Source organism: Lissotriton vulgaris, chromosome 9, assembly GCF_964263255.1.
Source record: "Lissotriton vulgaris chromosome 9, aLisVul1.2, whole genome shotgun sequence".
NCBI lineage: Eukaryota > Metazoa > Chordata > Amphibia > Caudata > Salamandridae > Lissotriton > Lissotriton vulgaris.
In genome coordinates this window covers 1,057,386,239-1,057,405,079 of record NC_141697.1, presented here as the reverse complement: position 1 = coordinate 1,057,405,079, position 18,841 = coordinate 1,057,386,239, and the positions used below count along the sequence as shown (strand labels likewise).

At 41.5% G+C, this 18,841-nt stretch overlaps 1 protein-coding gene across 1 annotated transcript in view; it reads right to left on the bottom strand.

Moving 5' to 3' along the window:
• The window catches only part of LOC147692791 (calpain-9-like), a 181,107-nt gene that overhangs the window by 101,149 nt on the left and 61,117 nt on the right, over positions 1 to 18,841 (bottom strand). Inside the window, exons 6-8 of the mRNA XM_086939014.1 lie at positions 16,438 to 16,609; positions 13,079 to 13,150; positions 6,679 to 6,764 (exon numbers count right to left, since the gene is read on the bottom strand). Of these exons, the coding sequence (XP_086795140.1) occupies positions 6,679 to 6,764; positions 13,079 to 13,150; positions 16,438 to 16,609 (330 nt within the window). The remainder of the gene's footprint in view (positions 1 to 6,678; positions 6,765 to 13,078; positions 13,151 to 16,437; positions 16,610 to 18,841) is intronic.

Genomic DNA, 18,841 nt, shown 5'->3' with positions numbered 1-18,841 from the left:
ATGACTGGAGATATTGAAAGTCATTGCGGGCTGGCAGGAGAGGAGCGTGCTGTCTTGCTTTGGAGTTTCCAACTGGTGGGCGCCTCCTCCAGTCCCCCTTTACCACCGCAACCACGTAGATCCAAGAGTCCGTATTTTGCAGGGGACGAGCCACAGTGGGCCCTACCCGGCATGGGATTAATAATCCCAAAACTGCACACACTTCTCCCTGGATTTCAGTGGCGGATTCCCAGCCTGTCCAACAAACGCTGGCAAAATACACGAACTTCTAGAGTCCAAAGTCCCAGTGAGGCTGGTTTCTCCCTAGTGCGTTGTGGGTCTCTGAAAAGCGCCCCTGGGTGGCGCTGAATTGATGCACACCAACCTTCTTCACGGAAAAAGAAGAGACAGAAACCCCAGGAGGACCAGGTAGGAGACGCCAGTTTATTGGAAATTCAGCGAATGCATTTCGGCAGTAGTACTGCCTTCCTCAGCGCCCAAAGCGTCCCTTCGATGCAGCACCACGCTGTGTGTGAGTTCCTCTCAAGTAGGCTTGTTGGTGCATGTCAGCTCCGCCCTTCTGCTGAAGTCTCCTACCTTGTCCTCCTGGGGTTTCTGTCTCTTCTTTTTCCGTGAAGAAGGTTGGTGTGCATCAATTCAGCGCCACCCAGGGGCGCTTTTCAGAGACCCACATCGCACTAGGGAGAAACCAGCCTCACTGGGACTTTGGACTCTAGAAGTTCGTGTATTTTGCCAGCGTTTGCTCGACAGGCTGGGAATCCGCCACTGAAATCCAGGGAGAAGTGTGTGCAGTTTTGGGATTATTAATCCCATGCCGGGTAGGGCCCATTGTGGCTCGTCCCCTGCAAAATACGGACTCTTGGATCTACGTGGTTGCGGTGGTAAAGGGGGACTGGAGGAGGTGCCCACCAGTTGGAAACTCCAAAGCAAGACAGCACGCTCCTCTCCTGCCAGCCCGCAATGACTTTCAATATCTCCAGTCATTCCCCTGCACCGTGGTTCCCAACATCGATCCTGCTGCATTCTGGGACCTGCAGTTCCGCGCCACACTTGGAACTGCTCACAGGTGCGGGGACTTCAGCAGAAGGGCGGAGCTGACATGCACCAACAAGCCTACTTGAGAGGAACTCACACACAGCGTGGTGCTGCATCGAAGGGACGCTTTGGGCGCTGAGGAAGGCAGTACTACTGCCGAAATGCATTCGCTGAATTTCCAATAAACTGGCGTCTCCTACCTGGTCCTCCTGGGGTTTCTGTCTCTTCTTTTTCCGTGAAGAAGGTTGGTGTGCATCAATTCAGCGCCACCCAGGGGCGCTTTTCAGAGACCCACATCGCACTAGGGAGAAACCAGCCTCACTGGGACTTTGGACTCTAGAAGTTCATGTATTTTGCCAGCGTTTGTTGGACAGGCTGGGAATCCGCCACTGAAATCCAGGGAGAAGTGTGTGCAGTTTTGGGATTATTAATCCCATGCCGGGTAGGGCCCACTGTGGCTCGTCCCCTGCAAAATACGGACTCTTGGATCTACGTGGTTGCGGGGGCAAAGGGGGACTGGAGGAGGCGCCCACCAGTTGGAAACTCCAAAGCAAGACAGCACGCTCCTCTCCTGCCAGCCCGCAATGACTTTCAATATCTCCAGTAATTCCCCTGCACCGTGGTTCCCAACATCGATCCTGCTGCATTCTGGGACCTGCAGTTCCGCGCCACACTTGGAACTGCTCACAGGTGCGGGGACTTCAGCAGAAGGGCGGAGCTGACATGCACCAACAAGCCTACTTGAGAGGAACTCACACACAGCGTGGTGCTGCATCGAAGGGACGCTTTTGGCGCTGAGGAAGGCAGTACTACTGCCGAAATGCATTCGCTGAATTTCCAATAAACTGGCGTCTTCTACCTGGTCCTCCTGGGGTTTCTGTCTCTTCTTTTTCCATGAAGAAGGTTGGTGTGCATCAATTCAGCGCCACCCAGGGGCGCTTTTCAGAGACCCACATCGCACTAGGGAGAAACCAGCCTCACTGGGACTTTGGACTCTAGAAGTTTGTGTATTTTGCCAGCGTTTGTTGGACAGGCTGGGAATCCGCCACTGAAATCCAGGGAGAAGTGTGTGCAGTTTTGGGATTATTAATCCCATGCCGGGTAGGGCCCACTGTGGCTCGTCCCCTGCAAAATACGGACTCTTGGATCTACGTGGTTGCCGTGGTAAAGGGGGACTGGAGGAGGCGCCCACCAGTTGGAAACTCCAAAGCAAGACAGCACGCTCCTCTCCTGCCAGCCCGCAATGACTTTCAATATCTCCAGTCATTCCCCTGCACCGTGGTTCCCAACATCGATCCTGCTGCATTCTGGGACCTGCAGTTCCGCGCCACACTTGGAACTGCTCACAGGTGCGGGGACTTCAGCAGAGGGGCGGAGCTGACATGCACCAACAAGCCTACTTGAGAGGAACTCACACACAGCGTGGTGCTGCATCGAAGGGACGCTTTGGGCGCTGAGGAAGGCAGTACTACTGCCGAAATGCATTCGCTGAATTTCCAATAAACTGGCGTCTCCTACCTGGTCCTCCTGGGGTTTCTGTCTCTTCTTTTTCCTTGAAGAAGGTTGGTGTGTGTGTGTATATATATATATATATATATATATATATATATATATATATATATATATATATATATATATATATATATATATATATATATATATATATATATATATATATATATATATATATATATATATATATATATATATATATATATATATATATATATTACCTACTGGCGGTCGCCAGTAGGTATATATAGTTAGGATTTTTTCCCTATGGGATTTCTGAAAATTCTATGTCTAATAACTTTGGCGTTTGTGGACGGAATCGGCTGAAATTTTCAGGAAAATGGCACATTTTGTTTCTGAGCAGCTCCTGGAAATTTGGGGGGGTTTCGTCAAGGGGGGGCTGAGAAAAAAGGGGGGTCCCAAAACGCGTTTTTAACATTGAGTTTTCCATAGGGCGGTTGGACTCACTTTTAGCTCGAACGGCTGAATGGATTTGCACGAAACTTGGCAAAATTGTAGGGACTGTTAGCCCGATGTGCCTTTGCTAGGTCTCAATATATGTGCTTCAGTGGATTTTGAGAAATTAACGTTTAAATCAAGATATATATCTGTAACAGCGCTCCGGGCAGCGATCCGGTTCGCGTACTTTTCGCATATCGGAACTTTGCGAAGCGAAGCTGATTGGCTCTCCGGTGTCTGTCAACATTCTAAACAGTCCGGTGCGGCCGCCATCTTGTCTCTCGGTAGGATCGAGAGACAAGAGGAGGCCAAAACAAAGGAGGAAATGAAAGAAAGGGGGCAAGGTAGACCCCTTCTGACCCCCTAGGATTGATGAGGGGATATTATAGAGCCACGCTGGGCCCAAAAAAAAAAAAAAAAAAAATTCTGATTTTTTTCGCCGTAGAGACGCGTCTTGGTACGCGAACCGGGCAGCTAACCGGCAGTGTAACGGGAGTCTGAGGAGAAGCTGATTGGCTGTTATCTTTGTAAACAGTCTGGAGCGGCCGCCATCTTGTCTCTCTGTGGGATCGAGAGACAAGAGGTGGAAAAAAGGTGTAAATGAATGAAAGGGGTAAGGCAGACCCCTCCTGAACCCCTAGGATTGATGAGGGGGCTATTAAAGTTCCCTGGGGGGTGAAAAAAAAAATGCGATTTTTCGCGGTAAAGGTGCTTCCTGGTACGTTAACCGGGCAGCTAACCGGCAGCGTAACGGGAGTCCGACATATTGTGTTTTTTGAACGTTTGTGATATGTGCACGTGTGGATTTTGTCTAATTAAGGTTAAAAAGATATATATATATCTTTAAGCGTGTTTTGGCGCGCTTACGTTTTGGGTTTGGTTTGCGCTGCAGAGACGATACGTCACGGTTATGCGATGCATCATGAGGCGTCTCGCGGGCTACGTGATACGTCACTTAATAAAGAATATATTTTACAGCTATAGATATTAGCTTTTAAAAAACCAATGAAATTCACAGAAAAAACCATAGGTTATAGACCATATATAGTTAGGAATTTGCATTTACAAAACCTTGAAAATTCACTGAAAAAACCATAGGTTATAGACCATATATAGTTAGGGATTAGCATTTAAAAAACCTTATTTTATTTGCACAAAACCATTGAAATTCCATATATAGTTAGTTGCACTAACTATATATCGCGGACCCGCAATCCACTGCTAATGATGTCACATATTACATCATTCATGACATGGTCAGTGACATCACTGATGACATCACTGATGACATCTCAAATGACATCACTGATGACATCACTGATGAGATCTCAAATGACATCACTGATGACATCACTGACATCTCATTTGACATTACTGATTACATCACTGATGATATCATTTATGTGATAATACATCTTCAGACTCTAATATAACCTTAGATACACTCAGTGTAAACAGGCACTCACAGACTGTCACACATCCATGGAGTTACTCACACACCTAGTCAGTCATGCAAAGAATCAATCACACCTCCATTTCCTCAACTATACAGTTATACACACCTTACTTATTCAAACATATACTAACATATATTTACTCTCTTATACAATCACTGATACAAGTTCACAATGATTCATACAGCCACTCTCACATTCACTGGCTCTTATGTTCAGTTATTTATATATGTCAACTCTCACATGGAGTGTGTTTTACATATGTACTTACTTTGACATGTAGAACTGAGATATCCATTCACTCACCAATATACTCATGCACACAGTCAACTGTCCATACAGCTGTTTCTACGTGCACTTTTGAAGCCATACACCTAGGGAATCAACTGCTCACACGTCTATGCACAGAGTTATACACCTCCCAGCCACCCACACACATACTCAGTCTCCCATACAAATACTTGGGCAACCATTCAATAACCCATATAGTTACTGATAAAGCTACTGATTTAAACATGCAGCAGTTTACAGAAGAACATAAATAAATAATGATTGCCAAATTAAGACACTTTAATCACTAACCCATGCACTCAGTGAGACACATTTAATCATTCTCTCATTCAGTCAGTCATGCACCTACTAAATCCTTCATCCAGACACTTATACATCCACTCATTCTTCAATATGTAAGACATATTTTAACTTTACAGAAACATACAGTCACTGGGTGTTGTCATCAGTGATGTCATCAGTGATGTCATTTGAGATGTCATCAGTGATGTCATCAGTGATGTCACTGACCATGTCATGAATGATGTAATATGTGACATCATTAGCAGTGGATTGCGGGTCCGCGATATATAGTTAGTGCAACTAACTATATATGGAATTTCAATGGTTTTGTGCAAATAAAATAAGGTTTTTTAAATGCTAATCCCTAACTATATATGGTCTATAACCTATGGTTTTTTCAGTGAATTTTCAAGGTTTTGTAAATGTATATATATATATATATATATATATATATATATATATATATATATATGTATATATATATATGTATATATATGTATATATATATATGTATATATATATATATATATATATATATATATATATATATATATATATATATATATATATATATATATATATATATATATATATATATATATATATATATATATATATATCTACGTAAGGGGTGCTTACACAACCTTACCCAGGCAGCCAGTGCAGACCTGTGGTGCCATTTTGGAAGGCTTCCCAGGGGTGGCATAATACATGCTTCAGTCCCTGGTAGGCCTCTGGGGTACCTATGCCCTTGGTACCAAAGGTACAATATACTAGGGGCTCACAAGGTAACTCAGTAACCAATTTGGTATGTACCTAAAGTACATGGTATCAATTTAGAGAGAGAACAGCTAGGCTGTGGTCCTGATTAGCAGAGCCAAAGTCAGACTAGTGTTGATAAACCAGTGAAACACAGCCAAAATTTGGGGTAACCATAGGAAGCAGATCCTACTCTCCTACAGAGAGTTATCAGACATAGCACACCGGAGGACAGGATTTGAGAACAGAGAGCAAGGAGATAGGAGACATTAGGGTCAAGTGCAAATACACATGGTAATACAAAGACAGGATACTATTAGCAATATTAAAATACATTTTAGGAAAGTAAAATACATTAGAAAAGAAACCGCCACGGTATTAACACAGCAGAACAAAGACTCTGACCCACTTTCACAACAGGTTGAATCCTGTCGCAAGTAAAGTGGTCCATCAGGACTTCATCAACGCTGAACAACACTGCCATAGTTAACCATTGGTTATATGGGAGCTGTAAGATGTAATCAGGGTATATGGAAAACCCCACAGGGAAAGAACAAAATAGTTTACACTGGCACGGGTTAGGCAGTATGTTGCAAGATCTGCCACCATCTATGGAGTGCCAGTCGAGAAAACCCTCAAACCAAATCACCCAGGCTTACCTAGATAAGTGGAAGTTTGGATGACTCACTCTCCTGTTGAGACCCTTCCTGGGGAAATCACACAGATCAGCCCTCAATCTGTTTTAACAACCTGGAATTGGTGAATGCTGGTACTGCACAAAAATGTGCATCATTACATGACAGGACATGGCTTCCACTTTTTTATCCAGTATGTATATCTGGCTTTAACAACCCTTAAGTAGTGTTCCCACATAGCTTCCATTTACCCATCACTCCATGGACCAGTCCACTCGGTATGTCCCCAAGGATTGCGAATTCGGAGCAGCTGAACAGGACCATCTTTTGTCTGCACCTTTGAAAGCAAACCAGAATACAAACTGTTTTTTTAGTTAAATATCAATTCAACCTTCATTACCCTAGCAATACCTAAGATGCAGTTTCCCAAAACAGCCTAGTCTCAGTTTGCTGGCAATAGGAGCCTCTAAATGATCTACAAGGCTAGACACACTGTTGAGCAATTTACTAGGAAACATCATGTCTGGCAGCATGGATTCCTCTCAGGGCTGTCCATACGGACCACCTATTCAAGATCCCTAGAAGGGAGTTTTAACAGGCAAAGCCCCATTAGATCCTAATCATATGTACATGTAGGACAATGTATTTAGGAGTTCTGTAGAGCACCCAATAAAAAGGACACCCTATGAACACTTTGGAGTACTTGTATGTGTTGTTGATTGATGTTGCTAGCCAACGCCTTGAATCCAGTGCTGTAATGCAGTAAAGGAGAACGCAGCTGATATTGGCTGTCATAGAATATTAGTTGGAAGCTACCAATAAACGGTTTATTTTTGTCACTCCCCAGTAACAATTTCTCAATATAAAGTTTCTGATATAATGTAAAACATAGTTTACTTATTTGCCTTATATTTTCCATGTTATATCCATTCTAAGGATCCATTTTGCACTTCAGCTGGTTCTACACCACCTTTAGTGCAGATGACATGTAACACAGATGTTCTGTAGTGAGCTTCATTAGCACAGGATTATGTGCTACATGGAATTCTCATAAATTAATTTGCTAATCATTTCTAAATCTATTTTACTTGGGGGGTGGGGGTGGATGGGGGTTGAAACAGACATGAGATAATGCCGGGTAAAAGTGATTGAAAGCAGGCGCCCGTGTTAGGGGGCGGCTGTGCTGCTTAAAAAAACACAAGCGGTTTCAGCTGAAGCAGCGCATGTCCAGCCTGCAGTAAGAGAAACTCAATAAAGTAAATAGTTTTTACTGACTAAATAACAAATCCTGTGTAACAACCGAAGTAAAGGGACCAGTCGCATGGGAGGGTACAAATGAAGACAAGGTCGTACTAAGGAAGGAAGAGGTGTGGCGCCGCGGCTAGGGCGACTGACTCTGGAATCTGGGGATCACGGTTCGATCCCCGGCACCGGCGGCAGATTAGCCCAGCACCATGTGACTCTGGGCAATACCTTGCCTAATCTTTCCGACGGCCCCCACGCCTAGAGACCCTTATGGGTGATTGATCGCGCTTTACAAATGTGGATTATTAATATTATTATTATTAAGGAGGTACTAACAAGCCTATTAATGAATCCGAACGCAGCATTCACGAAAGAAAATGACACAAGCAAATTAAAAGTATGGGAGGAGAGTGGGTGCGGCTTCTCTCCCATACTCTACTACAGCAGTCTCGCAGAGCAAGCAGTGCATGCGTGCTACCGCTAGGGTCGACCTCACTGAAAAATGGCTATAGGCAAACTTTACGATTCATTTTCCTTCAAGTGTTAATTTGCTAGCTGTAGCATGTTAGCCCTTCTCTTATTTTAGCTTCTAATCAGAAGTAACAGAGCAAAACTGCTTCATTGTAGCATTAAAATACCTTTAATAAAAGAGGATGTAGGGGAACTGAATAATTCTAATATGACTTTTCTCAGGGGCTGTAGGTCATAGTAGGTAATGAATTACATGGGCTTACTCATTCTCAACTGTGAGCTCCTAGTCCCAATTCCCCACTTGTAAAATCTGCCAAACCATTTACAGCCCTCTTCACTATAATGCCTTGGTTTTGACTAACAATACAAGCCACCCTGCAATGGTTCCTGTTGCACTACAATAGAATACCTTTTACACTCAGGTGTGACATTCCAGCCCACAGATGATACCTGGGTTACTGGCAACATAACTCTATCGGCCTTCTCTACTTAATAGAGAATCAGAAACTGAATACATTTTCCTTTTCTGGACAACTCATCCACATTTCCTTATAGAAAGTTTATCCACCATATCATAATTTCCTAAAACCATCTTTTCTTGCCCCTCATGCTGATTTTAGAATTCCATATTCACACAAGGGAATGCAGCAGGATAGTCAGTCTGCTGGGACCTCACCAGCTACCACAAATTCCACAATCATATGCCTATCATTCATACGTTAAATGATCGCCAAAATCAAAATATTAACCCAATGGAGAATAAAGACCATAGTTTGTTGGGCAGGTAATCCATCACCAATGTGATGGATATACAATCTGCCTTTTTACAAGTGCCATAGGATTCAATGCACCTGTAATAAGCTGGATAGGAAATCTGTCATGTTGGTGATGGAGTAACCTGCCCGTCGAAATCTAATTTAGGGCCTAATTATAATTTTTTGCAGAATGCACTATAGGTGTATTCTCTCTACCAGAAGAGGATTTATAAATTCCTATTTGAAAGAGGTTTCCGAATTGCTGGTTGTTTTTAGAAACTCTAAGGCAATAAACTCTCTCTATACCTAATAGACCCCCATGGAATTGACTTTTAACATTATAAACAATGGTCATAAAGGCAGGGACTCATTGATTGAATTTGGGATGCAGTGGCTGCATTTCTTTTTTCATTTTGGCCGTGTCATAAGTAAGATTAGATAACACAGAAAATAATTATCCAGAGGGAGTGAATAAGTACTTTATTTGGCTTCTTGAAGTATTTAACAATACTGTCGTCCATCTTCCAATTATGGGGCCTAATTACCTCTTGCATTACTAAGCCTGTCTTGCAGAGAATCCTTCTCTTACCCAGCAGATGCTCTTGTAGCAAGGCAGATACTTAACTCTTATTGTCTTCATCTGTTGGCAGCAAATTCCCATGTTGTCCAATTCTTCTGTTAACCTCACTATATGCAGGTTTGCCCTCCTCGAGTGGTTCTTGCGGTCTCCATTTTTCCTCTCAAAGAGCTTACACCAGTTTTCTTGTTAGCTGCTGTCTACCTCAGACAAGCTCTTCCAGGGTGGTAATCTGCTCCTTCGCCCCACCACCCGTCTATGCTGAGACCTCATTCTTCTCATTAAGGTAATGGACATCCTCGTCGCTGTGCTAGTCTGAGCCAAAGCATTCTGAATGTTACTATTAATGTGTACTTCGTTCATTATTCATGTAAGATGATGTCTGAAGGAGAGCTCTACGGAATGTACATAGATGTAATACTTGGCATCAGAACCTTATGTTTGGTGCTGGGCTCCCTGATAAGTCCTAAAACAACACAACAAGTAAAACGAAGCAAACCAGAAGATTAACAAATCAGTGTGACCAGTCTCCTGACAAAATAACCCTTATTTTGGACATAGAACCTTCACCCATATATCATGGCATTTTTCATAATAGGGTCTGGATGGGCTCTATGAACAATGGGAGCTCTTATAGAGTTGATAGGAGATAATAAAAGGGATCCTAGATGAAACAGAGTTGACATTATCTAGAGCATCACCCAAGGAATAATTAATTTGACCAGGCTCTGATAATATTAAAAAATATCGATGAGTTTCACAAATTATTAATTATTCCACATCCTTTAATCAACATGTTTCAAGCCAAAATATTAAGTCTCTAAGGGTATGGTCTTCCTCAGGCTTATGATAGCCCTACCTCTGCTCACTCTACCGTAAACTATAATGTGAAAAAGTATAGAGGGAAGTATAGCACAAACACAATACACACACTAATGTACTCACTTAGGAGTACTGGTAAGCCATAGATACATTTCCCAAGAAGAGGGAAATCAGGATACATGAAAGGTGGGGGTGGGAGCGGATTAGAGTGGGAGCTCACTTTCTTACAGTCAAACGTTTGTCAAGGGTGTGTGTCTGAAAGTACACATAACCTCCTCCAACATTTTGAATAATTTCCCCCGATAAGTCATCAGATGTCATGAACATCGGATTAGTGAAGGAACAAACTGAAAACTTGATCCTTTGCCCACCACATATTTTCAAAGTCATGAAGACTTTTTAAACTGGAGGCTTCTTAAACTCTTGCTTGTACCAGTATGGTTTGAGTTTTCTGGAGGTCATCCACACTCAAACTCAAGCTCTTTTCCCAAACCCTCACTTTCATTGGTTTCACCTTCTGACGTTTTTGGAAAAAGTAATAGCAATGCAAGAATATTTTAATGTAAATTTTTAAAACATTTCTTTATTTGTTGAAAGAAGGGTACAGTTGTATTACTGTGAATTCAGATAAGCCTTTCCATGGGTGCAGCATGGACAATGGTACCAGAGGCAAGGCCAGTAAAATCCATAAGGGTCAAGTTAATAAGATTCTTTTATAGCATTCCAGTTTACAGAATATTTAAATTGAGGCACTCTCTTGTTCAGAAGCAAAAATGGGTGGTTTCAAATCGGAAAAAGTGTTTCGGCTTGACAGGAAAACTCAGAGTACTGGTTTTCTCTCCAATTGTTCCTGTTTCATTAACATCTTATATTGCTTCTGGTGCTTCTGTTTCCCCACCAGAGTCTCCCATCTGCCTGGCAAATCAGCCCCTGCCTCACTATTCTCAGTTATGGTTATTTTCTATCCTGCATCTGAAATCACTGTTATATTCAATGTATCCAGATTCACACCAGCAGAGGAATTTGGGACCTCATTTTCAACAATCTGTGCTTCATGGTCAGGCATTCGAGCTGGTCCTTCGGACTTCCCAATCTTAACATGTACAGAAGGTGGAGAGCAATCAAAAGCTGGAACACGTAACCTCAGCAGAGAGCAGGTGAGTACCTTCTTGGCCTTGATCCCACAGACCCATAATCCACCTGGAGTGAAAATTTGTTGGATAGTTTCCACCCATCCTTGGTCCTCAACAGTATCCCTTCCATTGCTCCTTACTATCACAGGCAAAGCAGACATCCAGGACGGCATAAACACTTGTTGTTTATTAATGTCCCAGTCCTGTGTCTACCTAATTCTGCCTCTAATGAACTAGTACACAGAGAACTCGGCATCCAACATCTTACCGATTTGATTCTCCTTAGACCCCTTATATTATGGCGATCAATCTGGATAAAAGAAGAAACATCTCTATGTAGAGCCATCATCAATGACTGCCTCTCTATGGACAATCATTTTAAGATCCCATGGATTAAGTATACTGTAGATAGTTTACAGGTGATCTATGGCCTTGATATTAAATCAGATAAATGCGGGGCCTCTGATTTATCTAAATCTGAAATGAAGATGTCCTTTTTGAATCTTTTATCTGAGAGGTGGCTTAGTAACAGTGGCAACCTATCCATCTGTGCGTCATATAACGGTTTGAATGAATTGGAGGGCTACCAACCATATTTGACCCAAGTGACCAGAACATCACATCGGTTTGTATTAACTAGATTAAGGATTGGGATTGTCCACAATCTGGTGGCTTTCCCTTTCCAGAATAAACACCCGGTTGGACCATGTCCATGTGATAATACCTCTGCACAAAGTACTATGCACTTTCTTTTGTTGTGTCAATTGTATAGGTTTCTGCGAATTGTTTATTTAAAACCTATATTTGCGAAATTTGGAGTCAGGACTGTAAGTGACACTATGAAACTGCTTTTTAACTTGCATCACCCAGACGTGTGCATTTTTACGGCTACCTTTCTCCTTAAGGCAAACAATGCAAGGAAAAGTATGAGTTTTTAACTATTTATTAACCCCTTGCCTCTATTTTCTGTATTGTCTTTATTCTGGATACGGTTTTAAATGTGTTTTTTAATGTGCTTTTATGGACATTGTTCTTTGTTCCGAATAAAGCTTTATGAAATGAAATGAAATAATGCCCCAGTCTTTGCACAAACTAGGCAGGAAATCAAATCACTTTTCTTTCTCAAAACATTCAAATCACATCTCACAATTAACATACGGTAAGAATACAAGCATTTATGTCTATCACTGTTGCCTTAGATTAACTCATAAACATATGCTTTCATGTCTTAACTTAAAGAACACTACAGTCGATCTCTGCTATCAGAACCTACCTTCCCCTGCAATGACCTTCTAACTTCAGTCTTGCATTTGACTCTATACAGTGCTCTCCTGCTTTTTGACTTGGTTTGCAATATAGAAATATCACATAAATACATACATACCTTTACTGTCACTAAGATAACACAGTAGGTGCATATATGACAAACACAAGCTGTAAACTATTTATGACTGGCGGAGATTGTACATGCACCATATCCATAAACACTTCTTATTGTTATATATGTTTCATATCATATATGAATGTATCTATGAGAAACTCATGTTTGTAGAGTGAGAGTGACACAGTCATAGATTTTGTGAGGTGTAGCATTTACCTTTCCAATTTTTGTGACTGAAGAGTTGTACATTGAGGGAACTGCCCTTACCTGGCTCATGCCTGTCACAGAATAAGCATGCTTGCTGAGGATCCCTTGTTCATTCTCTTGCTCTAATTCACCCTGGAAACAGAAACAAGTTTTCTCTTATTTTTTTAACGGAAAGACCCCACATTTAGGTTTGGCTAGGGAAGCAAGCAGACCAAAACATCCTGCTGAAAATCATTTGTGTTGTATTATTGCTTGCTCACATAGAAGTGACAGTAATTTGGCTCTGCATACTGTAAAGCATCTGTGCTGTACTACTAAGTGTACAGTTGAAGTATGACCTACTTACATTAAAAAGTATATTACAAGTCAATAAAGAGCTTATTTCCATTAAATAGAGGAAGAAGGTTCTTTATAGAGCCAAACCACTCCAAGGTGACTTGCAATATCCTTATATTGCAAGGTATGGGGTATTATGTCTGTTTCAGTGTACAGCCACACATTCATTCCTCCTCCAGCCCTCTCCTAACTCCATCTGTCTCATGGCACTTCTTGTGAAAGAAATATTATGGTTTCAATATTTCGGTGAAAATAAATATCAATAGGCAGCTTGCATGGCTTACCAGACTTGAGTAGTGATGTCAAAATAAGGCGATAATAGCCAGAAGTATAGATCGGTACCTGTCAATAGCGGGGTTGTTCTCCACTGAGGATTTTCAAGTGATATCAGCTAGACAAGAGCGAAGTAAACCCCAGAGTACAAAATTCCACATTATTGACAGTCACCCACTTACAACCTTATGGTGTATTTGGACCTCACAGATCCTCTTCCCCTGCTCAGAACAGGAGCACAGGGGTAGAAGAGTTATAGGTATATTCACAACATGGCCTCCACTCTCTATCAGGTTTCCCTTTAAAGTACCTGGTGTCCTGCAACCCATTTCACCAGTCTTAGAAGAACCCTCTACTATTGATACCAAAAACAATTGACTGGTGTCTTGCCAACCACCCGCATAACTCAACATCCTCTGCTATTCAAAACCTGGTACATCTTACATGGCATCCTTCCACCCTTTATGCCTTCTCTCCCTCTCCTACCCCAAAATGCGCTCTCCGCACACACACAAGGCTGATGTCTGCACTGAGAGAGGCTCTGCTAGAGCCACTTGTCAGTAAGGCCTGCATTTCTCTGTAAGTGACAGTGATTCCTATCCTCTCGTACCTCATGGAAAGGCCTACATCAGAATCCAGTGTTTTGCTGCTCTAATTCCAATGCATTGAATAACCAGGATGTTTAACTCTCGATAGTGGCTCCCAGAGCCATACACAGTAAGTCCATTACAGACAGTTATTTTAGGCTTCCACATATTGTATACATGCATGTAGAATCTGTAGTGGAAAATAGAAAACATAGAACTTATATCATTAATTCACTCATCTAGAAACACCTCTTCTCCAAGCATGTATCTCAAGACATAACTCTTTAAGTAGTATGGACAATAAGCGTCTGTCTCATTGAATGAGTGCTGTACAACATGGGTACCCTGACCAATAGTGTCTATACTATACTACTGATTGCTTTCCTAGAAGGAAATATAAACTGGATTTGCCGATGCTATTAGTAGTAGAGTACCGCTCTCTGCAAATAGCATAGACACACTGGATAACGTCCAGTTGGTAATGCAGAGATATATCATAGACATCCCAGAATTCTCTCTCTCCAACTCCAGCACTGCAAGTGGTATAAACTAAAGACTACCCCATACATATTTTTCTTATTGTTGCATGATCAGTTTATTCCAAATTATCTGTCATTAACCTACCCAGCAGACGTCCCCATGCAGGACACATGATCCGGCTCTCGCTGCATCTGTCTTTAGGTGAAAGCTCCTCAAAGCCTACATTCAAACCTAAACCTCATCAGTAATTAAGTGCTAACGACTCTTCTTCATGTCTTAAACAAAGTGCAGGAATATAAAAATTTAAAGCAAACCAAAACATTATGGAAACGTCCAATAATATTCACAACCTCACCTAATAAATGATAAGTGACATCTAATAATTCCTCTCAGAGCAGAAAAATCTACATTGTAGTAGGACACATCACATATTCAATATAAAGTACACCAGGAAGAGGGCGAGTTAATATTCGAGATCTTGACTTAGAGCTGGGAAATAGGACAAGCCTCCTATTTTGGATTTAAAAATGCTCTCCAAATGTTGGGATTTTCTGTTGTCATGAACCCAAAATGCTGGCCCTTGTAAAATAGAAAGGTTGCAGTTTTCAATGTGAACAGTTCCACCTGGAGAAGGATGTTGCCCTGAGGATATATGCTTTGGATGAAAATTACAATTTTCATACAAAGCAGACATTGTGCATACAGTTATTTTGTTAGTAACAAATGAGTATAATGAGGTAGCCCATTTTACATATTAGTTTATGAATTCTTCATGCAGTAAAGGACATAATTGAATTCAAGTACTGAGGATCAGCTGAGCCTTGCCCAAAGGCCATCATCATGATCTCCCTGGGTGGCCTTTTCTATAACAGCTTTAGAGATGGAGGGGAGTTTCCCTCCATTACCAGGTGCACATCATCCATAGTAATTATCTCAACATTTTTCAACTGATATTGCAATTTCAACAATGATTATTCATGTAATCCAAAGACTTTTTGTGATTTTATTTATTTTTGTTGTTCAGTTCACTCGTGTGACATGTTTTTTTTTAAGCGAGATAGCGCTAGCATAGTGCTCCGCGTTAAGAGGGAAAGTGCTGAGTAAGTGTTAACTTGAGAATATTGTATTGATGTGCTTCTGTAAAAATATGTAATGTTGAACATAGCGGTTTGAGTCCACATTTTAATGACAATATTCTCTCATTTGTAGTGAACCCCTGAGGAAGGGCTAAAATTAAGGCCCGAAATGCATTGGGTAACATCAATTTCACAACTGAGGATGTTTTATGTTTTTTGGCGTGTCCAGACAAAGGCTCGGATGGGCATATCTGTGGCATGAGAAACTGTTGAAATATAAATGTCACACAAGTGAACTGAACAACAAAAATAAAAAAAGTTACATAAAGTCTTTGGATTACATGGAATAATTATTGTTGAAATTGCAATATCAGTTGAACAATTTTGAGATAATTACAATGGATGCTGTGCACCTGGTAATGGAGGGAAACTCCCCTCCATCTCTAAAGCTGTATTGATAACAGCCTGATATCAGGGCAATCGCACCGTCCAGGGAGCACGCGAACGGAAGTCACTTGAACACAAAAATGGCAAAATTAAGGAAGATGTCTAAAACGGTGTGCGCTGCAATTCTTGGAATGCTCTTCTATACCAGAACATAAATGGAAGAAAGTACTTGTGTGACTGAAGAGTTAATTTTGTGTGATTAACAGTAAGGTCATCTCACCACAGTGTTTCCGCAGCAAACTAAAGCTCCTTTCTCCAGAAGCCTGGACAGAGATCTCCAAAGCTCTGCAGGAGAAACGTTCAACTGACAGCCATCGGCCACTCCACCAGTCATATCCTCCATGGCTTCACTGGGATAACCCAATTGTAGTGCTCCATATCCACCTTTTAACCTAAGGAGAAAAACACTGTTCAGAGCAGAAACAGAGCTCAGGCTGATACAGCATGGATGTATTTTGATGTTTATAAATAAAAAATAAAGGTTTTGTTGAAGGGCAAAGACAGCTTGATACTAGGGACATGTTTATTCAAATGAGAGATTGTGCTATATGTGTGGCTTTCTAAGACTGCAAACACAACAAGATGATGGACGGAGTGCTGAAAGTTTACAACCACTCACACCCAGTCACAGATCTGGGTTTAATCCATTGGATGCTTGTATGCGGTCCAGGGAAGACCTGGTTTGGCAGTTCGGGCTTGACTGTTCCCATGAGGAACAGGGCCAAGATTGATTTGCATATGGCTGGGTCTGATCTGGGGTGGCAAAGTGAGCTCAAGAACGAGGAGGAATTCAACCCACATCTAATAGTGACTGGTGATGAGCGTCTGAAAAGTTCCAGCGCGCAATCCATCATCTTGTTGTGTTTGCTTTGTTTGGCCTACGTTGGCAGGATATCTCCAGATGTGGGTCCCTTGCTCGCTTTGCCAGTGGACTCAAGCTAGCCTGGCTGATGAGGGGTATTACCAAGAAACCGGTCCCAGGAAGCTTGTTTGCAGTCCAGGGAAGATGTGGCTTGGCAGTTCGGGGTGGACTGTTCTCATGAGGAACAGCTGCAAGACTGATTTGCATATGTCTGGGTCTGAACTGGGGTGGCAAAGTGAGCTAAAGGACGATGATGGATTCAACCCAGATCTTATACTGACTGGGGTGAGTGTATGAAAAGTTTCAGCGCTCTGTCCATCAACTCCTTGTGTATACTTTCTAATACTGCAAGCTGCATTGAGAAACTGAGTTAAGATACATGGAAGAGAGAGAGTGATTCTTTTCCACACAGAAGGGAAACTACTTCTTATTTCATTGTTCCCTCAAATATTTAGTCGATTCAGCTGAGTACACTTATCACAAACGTATGTCATTGCTGCACATCCCAACTATGGAGGAGTAAAGATCCTCAAACAACTCTTTGTTTTCAATTAAAAGCTCTTTTTTAAATCATACAAATTCATGCAGTTAAATAATCAGAATCCTTCTTTACAGCTTAAGAAATCAATTAAGAGCTTCTTTCCACAATGAAAAACGTCCTCAAGTTTCTCGTCGACAGAGTGGACTTTGTCGAGGCTAATAGTATGCTTGTTGCAATACAGAATGCATCATGGGCAAATATCCAGTAACATCCACCCAGTACGACTGAACTAAGTAAAGGGAAAATAATTACACTGCCACAATCCAGATATTTCATTATATTGAGAATATATTTGAAGCTGTTTTCCTCAATAAAGGGAATGATAGCCTCTTCACAGTATATTTCTAAAGTTACTGCAGCAAGACAGAAACAATTTTGAATTTGAAATCAACCTTGAGAGTAAAAAGTGCTATCTTTGGCGTTGTTCATCCTTGTTTTTTTCGGGTAACTTAGAACAACAAAAATGTTATAGATGTGGAAATTTCTGAATTAAGAAAATCCATTTTTTTGCGTTTGCAGAGAAGAAAATATTTTTTTCTTGAGCTTCTAGAACACGGCCCAGGAATAGGCCTTCTAGATCCCCTGGCACGAAGGACTTTGCCAACATGAGACAAGACCCCATCGGACTGCAACCACCCCACAAGACACTGAGCGGTACTTGAGTGAGAATAAAATATCACTGAGATAAATAGTGGAATCTATAACCCCATATCACACTAGAAAGGCACACTCAAGAACACAAGGAAACAATAGATGCATTTAAAAAATGTATTTTTAAAATCAGAATCCTATCCTACTGCACGTGATATTCACAGTATCTATTATGAAGACAAACATATTAGCAGCTGCAAAGTGTACAAGTAATGTGCACAACAGAAAACAGTACAACATTTTGACTGCTTAAATTTAACCCCAACCACTTCTTTGGTATGGTCAGCGCCGAAAAAACAGAAAACGTAATTCAAGTTTCAAAGATAGTTCACAGTCTCGTACCTGCCTTGAACAATAAAATTACTTTTCAACATAAAAGCATGACCTGCTGAGAGTAAGTCTGACAAGCCCCCAGCAGGTGAATACGCCTCCCATTTATTTGCCTTCTGCAAAAGGAGGTGAAATTATTGTGCATGGCCCATCTTAACTCAGTCCACTGGCACACAATTCCTCATTAGCTCAATCTGTTCCTAACCTATATAGCATTATTTGGTATTGTTGTGTCTTTCA